This window comes from Delphinapterus leucas, chromosome 3 (genome assembly GCF_059928025.1).
Source record: "Delphinapterus leucas isolate spDelLeu-1000000601 "Yukka" chromosome 3, BTC_Dleu_Yukka2, whole genome shotgun sequence".
Lineage (NCBI taxonomy): Eukaryota > Metazoa > Chordata > Mammalia > Artiodactyla > Monodontidae > Delphinapterus > Delphinapterus leucas.
Window position 1 is genome coordinate 61,487,259 of NC_143131.1, and position 14,661 is coordinate 61,501,919.

Below are 14,661 nucleotides of genomic sequence, written 5' to 3' on the forward strand. Positions count from 1 at the left end.
TGAACTGGTCACTGTGGCTGATGCCCATATCAGCTCATTCTTCTGGGGGTGGTAAGATTTGACTATGAGTCAATTTGAGGTATGGACGCTCACAGTGACGTGGGGACCTCGCTGTCCCAGCAGGCAGCCTGGAGAGGGCTCTCCTCACCCCTCCTGTCTTCCTTTTCCAGGATGGAGCTTCAACATGGGGTCCGCCTACGAGTTTCATAGTTGGCGCGTGTTCATCATCGTCTGCGCCCTCCCTTGCGTCTGCTCAGTGGTGGCCCTCACGTTCATGCCTGAAAGCCCACGGTTCTTGTTGGAGGTAACGCTCATCATTACAAATACTCAAAGAAACCGCATACAGTGGAACGAGTCCCTTCTAATTCTAGGAAAGTATGTTTGCCTCTTTGGTGGTACATTTTTCCTTCCTACTACGGAACCATGGAGGGTTTGGTTTCATGGGGTCATGCTTTCGACAACCAGCATGTGAAAAAGCTGCCTCGTGGCCAGAAAGCACTAATGTTCCTCCTCAAGCAAGTCATTTCCCTCAACGAAGAGAATGTGGCTTCTTGTTTTATAAATGAACCTTACTATCCAAAGGTGCCATGTCTAGTTAGAGGCACATCCCTTGAGCTGCTAATGCACTCCAGGATATCCAAGTAGCCTGTGTGTTCCAATGGGACGAACCTGAATGCATTTGCACTGTTACACCCAATTGGATCTGACAATACCACATGGTTATTGGAAAATCAGGGAGTATGTGTGTTTCACCTCCTGGCCCTTCACTGTCTACTCATATTTCTTAGGTTGGAAAACATGATGAAGCCTGGATGATTCTGAAGTTAATTCATGACACAAACATGAGAGCACGGGGTCAGTCTGAGAAAGTCTTCACGGTGAGTACTGCTTCTCAGTGAATCCTCCACACCAGAGGTCGAGAAACCTTTTCTGAAAAGACCTGGTTGTAAATCGTTCTCTCGCTGCACCAGCCGCTCGTCTTTCATACTTGCCATTTTACCTATGCCTGCCATGCTACTGTTGTATGTGCTGTTCCCTCTGCGTGGAATGTTCTTCCATCCTCTAGTTACACAATTTATTCTCAACGGGAAAACTAGTCTAAACTAATGAAAATTGGATGCATGGAATTTTTTGGAAAGAACGATGTTTTTTTTTCCCAGCACCTCCACCAAAATAAAAAAGAACAGTGGTTTTTAAATCCTTTGATATGTGCAGCATAGACAAAAAATGTTTTGTCTAAAATAGGTTTAAATAGGACATAAGCAAGATCTTCAGTGTCTTATAAATAATATCAATTTTAGTTCTTAAAATAAGTCAATTAGTTCCTGATTAAACAGTCCCCTGAAACCTTATTTATTCATTTCATGTTTTAATAGGAAATGGATTTTTCATAGTGTGAAGATACACTTCAGTCTAGCCTCTGTTCAAATTATCACAGATTCTCAATTAATAAAAATTTTTTCTGCAGTGTAATGGAGAAATGAAGATCAATAATGGATATCCTCCACTGAGGCCCTGGGAGCCTTTGAGTAGGCCCTTCTTTTGAGTAAATTAACAATAAAGGAAGAATTTTTTTTTTTTTTTTTGGCTGAATCCCACGGAATGCGGGATCTTAGTTCCCTGACCAGGGATCAAACCTGCGCACCCTGCAGTGGAAGCGCGGAGTCTTAACCATTGGACCACCAGGGAAGTCCAAGAAATTTTTTTAAAATAAATTTATTTATTTATTTATTTAAAATTGATTTATTTTATTGATTTATTTTTTTGGCTGCGTTGGGTCTTTGTTGCTGCGCACAGGCTTTCTATAGTTGTGGCGAGGGGGGCTACTCTTTGTTGCAGTGTGTGGGCTTCTCGTTGCGGTGGCTTCTCTTGTTGCGGAGCATGGGCTCTAGGTGTGCGGGCTTCAGTAGTTGTGGCTCATGGACTCTAGAGTGCAGGCTCAGTAGTTGTGGCTCACAGGCTTAGTTGCTCCACAGCATGTGGGATCTTCCCGGACCAGGGCTCGAAGCTGTGTCCCATGCATTGGCAGGCGGATTCTTAACCACTGCACCACCAGGGAAGCCCCAGGAATATTTTTAAATTAAAGGATCATAAGGCAAGAAGAATCTTGAGATGTAATTTAGATACTCAGTGTCCCTAACTAATTTAGATACTCAGTGTCCCTATCCTAAAGAGGATAAACCCTTTACCCAAGATTTCTGAGAAGGTGTCTCTGTAGGGCCTCATTGCCCTGCTAACCTGCTTTTTCTTCCAGAAGATCTGAGTTACCAAGTTCACTCATGGTCATCCACGTTAATATTACTGTATAAAGGTTAAGTGAGAATAAGGTGGGAACGCTCTAAAAGAGTGGGTAATTTCAAAGTCATTTATATGTAACTTTCAAAGTCATTACATGATTCCACCATGACACATTTGTCTTTTTCCTTGTTATATCTATTGATACAATATAGTGAATTCATATGCCTTCCTTCTCTCCTTTCTAAGCTTTTCTTCCTATGTGCCTTCTTTAAATATTGTTTTTCAGGGCTTTATTTGCAGCTAACTTCCCTTTTAACCCTACACACTCTCCTTAGCTTATCTCAGCTACTTCCTAGATCTCTCTCTCCTAATGGACAAATCTCCTGAGCTCCAGACGTGCATGTTGAAGGTCTTTGTGGCCATACTCCTGTGTACCATAGGCCCTTCAAATTCTGAATTTCTAAATCTGAACTTCTCACCTTAAGAGTTTCCAAACCTCTTCCTTGTCTAAAATTCTATCAGCAAGTACCATCAGCACCACCCAAACCAGAGCCCTGAAAACTATCCTATTTCTTTCTTTCCTTTATCTCCAGTATGTCCAAGAAATCACTGTGTCCTATTATCCGCCATCCTAAATATCTCTCATTATTGTCTCTTAACTTTCCACCCTTCCTGCCACTGATTTGGTTCAGTCCTCCTTACTCACTGCCCTCTGCCCTTGCACTATTCTTCAGGAATAGCAAATGCTATGTAGTTTCCAATACACTCTTTTCTCTCACACCCCTGGACATTTGCACATGATATTCCTCCCACTTGGAATGCCCTTCAAGTAGTTGACACACATGGCAAATGACATACTTTTCCATAAGCTCCAACTCAAATTCCACAGTCCATGAAGGCTTTTTTCTCACTCTCAGGTCAACTTGGGTGTTCTGTACAATATGTCTCTCCCATCTGATATAGATTTCCGTTAGAGTACTTTCTAATTTGTATGGTAATTGCTTGGATGGTGTGATGTTTTATGTTTGCATCTCCAGGGTCTAGTGCTAGGCCTGGCTCCCCATGGGTGCCAGTGAAAGAATGCACAAACATTGATGAGTGGAGAAGAAGCCTCCCAAAAGTAATATGTCAAGTCAGAATGGCTATCATCAGAAAGAATACAAATAACAAATGTTGGCGAGGATTTGGAGAAAAGGGAACCCTCGTACACTGCTGGTAGGAATGTAAATTGGTGTAGCCGATGTAGAAAACAGTATGGAGTTACCTCAAAAAACTAAAAATAGAACTACCATATGATCCAGCAATTCTACTACTGGGTACATATCCAAAAAAAAACAAACACTAATTTGAAAAGATAAATACACCCTAGTGTTTATAGCAGCATTATTTACAATTGCCAAGGTATGGAAGAAACCTAAGTGTCCAGCAACAAATGAATGGATAAAGAAGATGTGGTATGTATATATAATGGAATATTACTCAGCCATAAAAAGAATGAAATTTTGCCATTTGCAGCAACATGGATGGACTTGGAGGGCATTATGCTAAGTGAAATAAGTCAGAGAAAGACAAATACTGTATGATATCACTTATATGTGGAATCTAAAAACTACAAGAAGCTAATGAATATAACAAAACAGAAACAGACTCACAGCTACAGAGAACAAACTAGTGGTTACCAGTGGGGAGAGTTAAAGGAGGAGGGGCAGTATAGGGGTAGGAGAAAGAAAGGGGTTATTATGGGATTATATGAAATCACTTGTGTGAAACTTTTGAAAACTGTAAAGCACTATAGAATTTGATGAATCTTTCATTCAATACAAACAAAAAAAAAAGAAGAAGAAGAATACCCCTGTGATTTAAAAAAAGGAATTCTGGAATATCACAAAATAATGCCTACATGGATGATTTGGAGCTGACTCTGTTTGGAATCCCAGACATTAACTCAGACATTATTGTCATTAAATATGGGCATCTTTGTTTACATAGCCATGAAGAGGCTACTGCCCACCTGGTGTAATTTGAAAGATACTGAGGGTCCCCAAATCACCTCTGTCAAAAGCCAGTCTTGGCACCCGGAGTCTCATGATAGAAGTGCTCCTTTGGATGTTGGCAGGCTCTCCAGAAAGATCTGTTCAGGAGTTATCCCTGGCAGGGGTAACATGTGTACACATTCCTGTGTCTTCTCTCAAGTGTATCAACAGCAGTTAGATGTTGACTCACAGGGTCAGATGGGACAGGTCCACAAAGGAACCATGCTTTTTTTTTCTCTCTCTCTCTTTTCAGGCTTCATTCTCTGTGTTGGAAGCATTGCTTCTCCTGACTCTTCGATCTTTTCCTTAGCAAAAGGAGGCTAGTTTAAGTCATGGATACAGCTTCAGGCTGATCCTCCATCGTTTCTTCCCCTTCTAACCTTGAAGAGTCCGTGTTGAGGCTTGTAATTGAAGCTTATTCACTGGACCTCACCTCATGGTCACCTGCGGGTACTTGCTGACCAGGCACTATCAGGGGCTGTGGGAGAAGGAAGCAAGGGTCACAGGGATGCTCTAAGAATGGAAGCTTGATGGGAAAGCTTTAAGAAGTATGTTTAGGGGCCAAATTCATCAAATAAGCAGATTCCAAAGAAAAGTGTGTTCAGTCATTTTAGTCTAAGCAAAGTAATTCTTAATCCAGAAGCGAATCTATCTGGATGTTTAATCTGCTAATGTATGCCTTTTTTTAAAAATTTATTTTATTGAAGTACAGTTGATTTACAGTCTTGTGTTAATTTCTGCGGTACAGTAAAGTGATTCAGTTATACATGCATATTCATTCTTTTTCATATTCTTTTCCATTACGGTTTATCACAGGATATTGAATATATTTCCCTGTGCTATGCAGTAGGAGCTTGTTGTTTATCCATTCTCTATATAATAGTTTGCTTCTACTAATCCCAAAATCCCAATCCATCCCTCCCCAGCCCCCTAATGTGTGCCTTTTTACTAGTGATTCAGAGAAGGGTATTTTGTTTTCATATTATTCCATTACTACTTACTCTTCCCCCTCTTCTTTATGGTATTCCCTCCCATTTGTTCTTTTTTTTCCCCATTCATTCTTTATTCAGTTCTTTTGAGTCTGTGTACTTACACCAGTGGTCTCATATATGTATGGATACCTGCTTGTGTATCAAATACCTGCTTCCTTTTTGTTGGAGTCAGCTTTCACTCCTTTAAAAACAAATTGTAAGCCTAAACTCCGCCAACTTCAGAGAAGAGAACTCAACACTTTGCCCTCTGTTGCTCCTTACAGGTAAACAGAATCAAAACCCCAAGACAAATAGATGAGCTGATCGAAATCGAGAGTGACACAGGAACATGGTACAGGAGGTGTTTTGTTCGGATCCGCACAGAACTGTATGGAGTAAGTAACAAGCCCAACCTGACTTGCTGGCCAACTTGGTACTTGAGGTTAGTCAGAAACAGGATTGACTCCATCTGTCCCGTGAATGGGGTTCTTCCCCCTTCTGCCCAGGACACCCGATTCCTAGAGTAGGACCAGGTAATCCCTTGGGATTAGCGGGGTTACCAAGACATTCCCTCTTTGGGGAGGGAAGGTATTAGGCAAGGAGTCCTGGCAGTGATGGGGTACACTGATGTCTTGAGTTACTTTGTCCATTGGAAGCTGATAAATAAAAATTACAAAAACCAAAAATGTGGTTTCCTGTAGCCTTTAGCTTTTACACTGTAATTTCAAATGAATCCAGCCCAAAGAAAACTCAACATTTTTTATAATTTGTTGGAGGGGGTTGGGAAATGCAGTTGATTAGGTAACTGCCTAAGAAAACTCTCTAATATTTCACAGATTTGGTTGACTTTTATGAGCTGTTTCACCTACCCAGTCAAGGACAATACTATAAAGCTTACGATTGTTTGGTTCACGCTGTCCTTTGGGTAAGTGATGCCTAAATTCTTGGTGAGTGAAATCTTTAAATTTCCACACTGTAACTCCCAACCACGCTGCTTTTCTTCTTATACTGTTTGATGCTGTTAACCTCTACGAAAGAATTTTTTTTTTCATTTTCCATTTGCTGGCAATTACAGTTTTTATCACCCAGTCATTTAATTTATGCTGTCATAAAGAAGCGGGGGTGGCAAAACCAACAGTGTCTGGAAAGTTTGATAAGCCCGCGAATGGTTGGCCCCCATGATTTCTCCACCCTCCTCTCCTCACTGGCGTGGCCCCAGCCCACCGGCCTCTTTGCTCTTCCTCAAATGTGTCAGAACTTTCTTGAACATGTTCCATCTCGGGCCTTAGTCCTGCCCCCAGACATGGCCTGGCTCATTTCCTCTCCTCCTTTGAGTCTTTCCTGGTGTGTCACCTTCTCAATGATACCTCCAGAAGCACCTTTTTAAAAACTGCAGCCCCTCAGTACTCCCGGTCCCCTTCTCAGCTTTATTATTCCCCATTGTACCTTCTATCATCTTCTAATAGACAAAAAGCTTTTCCATTCTTTTTTTTTTTTTTTTGCGGTATGCGGGCCTCTCACTGTTGTGGCCTCTCGCGTTGCAGAGCACAGGCTCTGGACGCGCAGACTCAGCGGCCATGGCTCATGGGCCCAGCCGCTCCGCAGCATGTGGGATCTTCCCGGACTGGGGCACGAACCCGTGTCCCCTGCATTGGCAGGTGGACTCTCAACCACTGCGGCACCAGGGAAGCCCTCCATTGTTTAAAGAATAAAGAAAGCTCTGTCCTCCTCCTCTGGAAGCTCTGTGAGAACAGGAATTTTAAACTGTTTTGCTCACGGATATATGGCCCTGGCACATAATAAGTGCTCAATAAATAAAACCACCATATATGTATTCTAAGAAAAGAGGAGGTAGGGAGAACATTTCAGAATTTTTGTTGCAAATGGTTGACATACTCACTTTAGAATATGTGTATACAACTCGATTTTTACCTAATTTATTGTTTTTTAAAGGCAGGTAGATAATACCCTGCACTTTCAGGTCAATAGGCTCTGGTAGAGCCCAATATTTATGCTGCAAGCTCCATGTCTTAACATCCCTAAATGAAAACCAGTGAGTGATCGCAGATGACCAGCATTTCCCAGAGCTGTGAGTTGTAGTAAAGGGAGAGACCAGGAAGGTAGGGGTTGTTCTGCTGTGTGACTTGGGGACACTACCAAGTTTTAGTTCCTTATTTCTAAATTGACAGGGTTGACTTAGAACATGTAAAGTAACTCCCACTCAAGTTCTAAAAAACCATTGATCGATGAAGGAAGAGAGGGCTGAAAATTAACGAGTATTAAATGCCTACTATGGGGCTTCCCTCATGGTGCAGTGGTTTAAGAATCCGCCTGCCAGTGCAGGGGACACAGGTTCAAGCCCTGGTCCGGGAAGATCCCACATGTGGCAGAGCAGCTAAGCCTGTGCACCACAACTACTGAGCCTGCGCCCTAGAGCCCGTGAGCCACAACTACTGTGCCCACACACCACAACTACTGAGCCCGCGCGCCTAGAGCCCGTGCTCCGCAACAAGAGAAGACACTGCAATGAGAAGCCCTTGCACCGCAACGAAGAGTAGCCCCCGCTCGACTCAACTAGAGAAAGCCCGCACGCAGCAACGAAGACCCAACGCAGCCAAAAATAAATAAATAAATTTATTAAAAAAAAAAAACACTTCGTCTTTTGAGCACTCACTATGTGCTAGGTACTTGGCATTCCATTTAATCCAAGCAACTACCCAGGAAGGTGGGTACTACCATCATTCCGATATTAGAGATGGGGGGATAACTGAGGCTTTTATAACTTGCCCAGGATCACATAGCTGGTAACTGGCAAGGCCAGGATTCAAACCTAGCATATCTACCTGCAAAAGTTATGCTCATGACCACTTCTTTCCCTGTGTAGCTCAATGTAACTAGGGATAAGCTAGAGCAGTGGTTCTCAAACTTGAGTGTGCATCAGAAGAGTTACACGAAGGACTCCATCCCACAGTTTCTGATTCAGCAGGTCTGGATGAGGCCTGAGAGTCTGCATTTCTAACAAGTTCCCAGGTGATGTTGATGCTGCTGGCCCAGGGACTGTGCTTTGAGTGGTAACCACCAGTTTAGAGCAGCATTGTCCAATAAAAATATAATGTCAGCCACATGTGTCATTTTAAATGTTCTGGCAGCTGCATTTAAAGAAAAAAAAAGGAAAAGGAAACAGGTGAGACAGATTTTAATAACATTTTATTTCACTCATTTTGTCCAAAATATTATCATTCTGACATTTAATCAATATGAAATGATTAACAACTTAATTTTACGTTTTTTTTCCCCATAAGTATTCAAATCCGGTGTTTCATGCTCATGGCACATCTCATTCAGACTGGTCACATTTAACTGCTCAGTAGCCACATGTGGTTAGTGGCTGCTGTTATGAAGGTCACAGCTGTATGACTGAGCTCTAAGCTGTTAGAATAGCACACTAGAGGCAAGAGGCAGAAAGTGGGCAGTAACCTGGCTTTTCCAATGAATAACTTAAATGGCCTTTTTTCCAGCCTTGAACTTCTTTGAGCGTGGGCTCTGCCCCCAGGCTAGCGGTACCATAGTAGTGTAGGAACCAAGAAAGATTGTCCATTAACAAAGAGGTCACTCTTTAAGGGCCCTCACAGTCTGGGGACCCCAGGAGTCTGTAGCTCCAGACTAGGAGATGGGGTTCTTCAGTGCAGCCTACGGGGATGAGAAAAACATCAGGGCCAGGATGCCATGTGCTGGTGTACAAGGGGGTTCTTATGCACGCCTCTTCCCAAAGGAAGGGTTCAGGAATTACGGACCTGCGGTTCTCCAGGGAAACCCAGGCTGTCCCTCTAGCCTGATTTTTGCGGACTTGTGATGAGGAGGGTCCAGGGAGGTTACTGTTTGATGGTTCATAATGCCACAGGAGGCGGGTCCCAATCAGCAGTGCTTCTCCAGAAACCACTACCTCTGAAAATGACAGAGATGCTCGTGGCCGCTAGGGTGTCGGCACCTTTACAAACTCACATTTCTTTGTCTTTGCAGGTACTACGGTTTATCCATTTGGTTCCCTGATGTTATTAAGCATCTACAGTCGAATGTGTTGAAAGATGTAGATGATCCGACAGGACAATTTTCAAATTTAACTGCTAACTTTACAACGGCAAATAAGATTGTTTCTGGACTGGAATGGGACAACGGCAGGTCCGGAAACTTTTAAATCATTTCACTTCCTACCTGGTCTCAAAAATGTATTTCTTATTAGCCTTCACGGCACTAAAATATGAATCGTTTTTTTAGTTTGTACATGTAGTCATTTTCAGACTGAATTTAAATACTTCCAAATGGCGTTTAAAGAAAAGGTACACGTATATCAGTTATAACTACTTCTGAAACTGAGCTGCTTCATATTTATAAAGGAATGGAATTGACTGGTGTGAAAAGAAAATTCAGAGAGGCCTTGGAAAGCAAGCAAAATAAGTTATGGAAGAGAAGAGTGAAGATTATGAGAAAATAAGATAGGTTATAGCATTATTTAACTCAGAGAGGAAATCTGCCCTGTAATCTCATGCCTGTTTTTATCTCTGGAAAAGGGGACCACTTTTCAGATTTCCTTCCTTCTCCACTATGCTGAATCAAGAATTGGGGTTAAGTTGTATCAGGAAAAGTTTCAATTAGAGAATAGGAATGATTCCCCAAAGTTAAGAGCTTTGAAAATGTGGAATAAGTTAGCAAAGGACATTTTTGAGTATGGAGTCTGAAACGCCTCTTGATGAGGAGAGAGAAGTGACTCCAAAGGTGGTTGTGGTTTATTTTTTCAGAGAGGGAAAGGGGTAGACAGAGTCCTCATTTCTACCCCTTATTTGTTATCTGAGCAAATAATTGCTGGTATGAGTTCCTGTTAGTTTATATCGTTCTTAGGAAATTCTCCCAGTTTCAAAATTAAAGTAAAACTCTAAAAAAATAAATGATCAAAGTTTCCCTGGGCAAAAACTAGTTTGGAAAGATGAAAAATAATACTGTGGGATGCTTATGATTTGTGTAATGAAAAGGAGAGTGACCAACCAGGAGATAATTGTTTGGATCAGCAGTTCAGTGAGGGGCCTAATCCATATAGGATGACCTTAACTCTCCCACATAAAATACTGACTCGAATCTGTACTTGCTTCTCCGCAGAAACTTTAGAGTCAAGTGCTCTATAATTCTAGAAAATTGACTTAATTACTTAAAAGTTATTGTTACTCCATTAGAAATTTCTAATATGTTTGTGCCTCTGACAGTCATTTTTTTTTTTTTTTTGCGGTACACGGGCCTCTCACCGTTGTGGCCTCTCCCGTTGCGGAGCACAGGCTCCGGACGCGCAAGCCCAGCGGCCATGGCTCACGGGCCTAGCCGCTCCGCGGCATGTGGGATCTTCCCAGACCGGGGCACGAACCCGTGTCCCCTGCATCGGCAGGCGGACTCTCAACCGCTGCGCCACCAGGGAAGCCCCCTGACAGTCATATTTTTAATAAAAAGTTCTAAGCTGGATATTCAGTCATCACGGAGAAATTTTTTTACTTTGGCAATGTGATGATTAATAATTTTAATAGTATTAAAATCCCTCTAAAACATATACATTTATTTTAGAAGGCGATAGAATTTTTTTTTTTTGTCTTTCAGGGAAATTTGAAATACCACTAGCTAACTCATTTTTTAAAAATAGTTTTCCTATTCAACATTCTAAAATGGCGATTCTTTATATACTGATAAGGAATGACTTCTGAGGTAGACTCCGAGGAGAACGAAGCAAGGTGTAGAATAGTGTCCTGTTTGCTAGCGCCCTGTATACAGAATGCTTCTGGAAGAGCATACGAGAAACTGACAACAGTGGTTATCCCTGGAAAAAAGAACTAGGTGGCTTGAGGATGGGAGACAAAAGACTTACTTTTTCCTTTTTCAACATTTTGAATTTTGCACCATGTGTACTCTGTGCATACAGTATCCATTAAAAAAAAATTGTTTCCCCTTTCTAAATTCAGTTTCACTTCAGAAAATTAGTGATCTTCTTAAAATGTGCCATTATTTACCCTCCTTTAGTAGATAGATTTATGGCTTAGATGGTTTTACTCTGGACTCCTAGAGTAAGGGTTGAAATAAGATTGTTTTTTGAGGAGGTTGGTCTCATAGGCGCTTAGTGCATTTTGAGTGGACAAATGCAGCCCGACATTAGGGTGAGGAGGATTTTCAGAGTACTCGATAGTGAATTGCTTTTAAGTTAGCTCACTTGCTTGGGAGGATCAGTCCCTTTCTGCTCTCATAAGAGTGGTATTTGGTGTAATAACTTCTTCCCCAGGTGAATAAGCATTTTCCTCTCGGTGACTGGCTAAGTATACATTCATAGTCTCTTAATAAATTGCCGAGACGCGCTGGTGAATATGTATCCATGTCTCCCAAGAGTCCTTATCAACACTGAATATCTGAGCCCTAGACTCTTCTAAGATGTTAGGATCATTGTGACTATTATCATCTCCCCCTTCCCCTTTACGTCACCCAGAAATGGATCTGAGCAAGTTTCATCATTCTGCACTTTTCCAAGAATAAGCAGGGCTATGGTCGCTCTACTTGGTACCTCTTAGCGATGAAAAAAAATATTCTTGGAAATGACTGTAAGCTATGAGTTTCTTGACCCCCAAGACAATCATTCCTCACATAAATGATTCTCCCATCCTCTCTTCAAGATAATTGGAAGTCCCTACACTAGAATTAAGAAGCTTTGGGTTTTCAGCTTGGGAAATAGACTTTCATTAAAAGTGAGCATGGAAGCACATCCTCAAGTTAGAGCCATTAACCCCAAATAGAGAATTTTCAAATAAAGGCATGTGTGAAGGAACAAGAGGATAGGATTGAAAAATAAAGAATCAGTAGCCACAGGTAATCTCCAAACTCAATACCTTCAGCTGTATACCCTACAAAAACTTTTACCAACATTGCCAAAAGCCAAATGCAGTTATTTTGAATGCCATCTCTTCTTCTGGTAGAAAATAATATTGGTGAGCAATGAGATAGCCAAAGGACAGGCCGCATGAGGAAAAAGGGGAAAAGCTAGGAGCTTAGAAAATCCAGAAGCCAATGTCCTTTATAATTAAGATGAGTCCCTAGTGGGACCTCACATCTCTAAATCTGTTTGACTTAGCTTTCAACTCTGATAGACACAATCATCAATATGAATCTTTTTGTGTGTTGGGCAGATTCGAAGGGATCAGGCTCAAATCCATAATTTTCAAAGATTCGGTTTTTAAGTCCTGCACCTTTGAGGATGTAACTTCAGTCAACACCTACTTCAAGAACTGCATGTTTATTAATACTGTTTTTAACAACACAGGTAGGTGTGCCACTTAACCCTGCCTGGCGCCTCTTCACAGGCCCTAGTTCTTGGCAGAAACGTGTTACTCATTTGGTGATAGGTGTGGGCATAGGCTTAAGGGGGAAGTGAAGGTTGAAATACAAATGAACGGACTCCCTCCATCAGGTTGGATCAAAGTTGAGCTTGTATTGACTGTCTTTGTCACATTTAATGCAGATGGAGCTTGCTGAGTTCAAAGTTGGAAATACAAAATCCTCTGGTGAATAATTTTTAAAGCAAAGAATTAACCTGTGGTTCGTTTGTTTTGATAATCCTGATTTCAAAATCTGGTGTTAGCTTAAGTGACCATGCCTGAACTACAAATCTACAGAGATGGATGAAACATGCTCAATCAGATACAGTCTTTTAGTCCAGTCCATTTAATGGAGCCTGGAAAACTCCCCAGGGAAAAAGAGGAAGGGCAGCAAACATCGATTGAACACCTACTATGTGCTGGTTCCTACCTCAGGTTATTAGACACTCATTATCTTGTTTAATTTTCACGATAGCTGAGTTGTAGAACTAGTAACAGCTGCCATTTGAGCCCAGGCTCATCTGATTGCAAAGCCCAGGCCTTGCCACCGACACACATTGGTCCGTCTGTCCCATGGGTCCAGAATAACAGCCCGACACTGGCAGGAGGATCAGCTCCACCCTGTTGCCAGTCCTGCCTTCTTGGTGATCAGACAGGAGCCAGCTCTGCCTAGCTCCAAGTGAGAGTGGAGTCAGGGGTCTCGGGGTTTGTTTAAACCGTGCTCTCGCTGTCTTCCAACCCATTCAGCCTCAGAAGACCAGCTTTGTAGGCACATCTTGTTCAGCAAGGACAGCAACCGTTTTGATTCTCAGTGCCTTTTAGCAGAGCCCAGCGTCATCTGCAGCCCCTTTTGGCTAGATCCAAGTTCAAGAAAAAAAAAATCAGCGAATGCTGGTGACCTTCCAACGAGGCTGACTCGGGTTCCTCGGTGGGTTCCTCCACTTGAGCCTGCTCTTATAAATTCAGCCTCAAGGACCCAAGGAAGGTCCTGTTTCTTCTCGCTGCCTCAGAGCCCTATAAAATGGCAGTAGTAAGGCCGATTCATACACATTTTGAAACAAATTATTTTTGTAATTGTAGTATGGAAGCCTTAGTACTCTAATGATAGTCTTTATGTAACATGATAATTAGAAGAAAGTAACATCATAAAGGAGTAAGCAATCATGTAATTAGCAATGACCAACCATAAGAAATCAGAGGACAACTGGACTCTTTAGTTTATTCCTTTATTCAACAGAAGTATTCCTTCCTTCAGCTACTTTGTAATGTGGGGTCCTAGACTAGATCCTGTGCTTTGGCCAGGCCCTGAAGCCCTCAAGGAGCCTACAATACCATGATGTTTTTCTGAATTCTCGGCAGGCTTTCGGTGCGCAGCTCTCATGCACCAGTATAAGTTGTCATTCTTTGTGTCCACAGATTTTGAACCATATAAATTCATTAACTGCGAATTTCAAAACTGCACATTTTTGCACAACAAGACAGGATGCTACATTACCTTTGAAGATGACTATGGTGCCTACTGGATTTATTTTGTCAACTTCCTGGGGACATTGGCTGTGTTGCCAGGGAACATCGTGTCTGCTCTCCTAATGGACAGAATCGGGCGCTTAACGATGCTAGGTATGTGCTTGGTTTCATGTAAAATACAAGAGCTGCCCTTGCAATCTAGAGGGAGCCTGTCTCCTGCTATACTCCCTAACCCCCTAGGATTTGCATCCCACAGAGATGAGGAGAAATCCCTTAAGACCTTTCATTAGGACTAAATTTTAGTAAAATATGTCTAATTACATCTCATTTGAACAGCTTCTGTGAGTTAACAGACTGAAAAACTAATTATGTGTGACTAATGTCTATTTTTCTACTTACATAGCTGAGTGATTGATGATGTGTATTTCATGCTCGCTGTGTTCAGAAGGTAGTTAGAGACGCAAACCTTATATACAAGTAAACACACTTGTACCTGAGCTTTATGAACCCAGGCTGTGGCTTCCTCTTGGGATTCAGTTTTGCTGTGAGATCTCAAAG

The 14,661-nt window shown here is 41.9% G+C and overlaps 1 protein-coding gene across 1 annotated transcript in view; it reads left to right on the forward strand.

Moving 5' to 3' along the window:
- Window positions 1-14,406, forward strand: part of LOC111185210 (synaptic vesicle glycoprotein 2C) — a 218,511-nt gene extending 204,105 nt beyond the window's left edge. The window contains exons 4-10 of the mRNA XM_089909034.1: window positions 171-304; window positions 789-878; window positions 5,527-5,637; window positions 6,079-6,167; window positions 9,263-9,421; window positions 12,448-12,581; window positions 14,053-14,406. Of these exons, the coding sequence (XP_089765160.1) occupies window positions 171-304; window positions 789-878; window positions 5,527-5,637; window positions 6,079-6,167; window positions 9,263-9,421; window positions 12,448-12,581; window positions 14,053-14,393 (1,058 nt within the window). The 3' untranslated portion in view covers window positions 14,394-14,406. The remainder of the gene's footprint in view (window positions 1-170; window positions 305-788; window positions 879-5,526; window positions 5,638-6,078; window positions 6,168-9,262; window positions 9,422-12,447; window positions 12,582-14,052) is intronic.
- The last annotated feature ends 255 nt before the right edge of the window (window positions 14,407-14,661 follow it).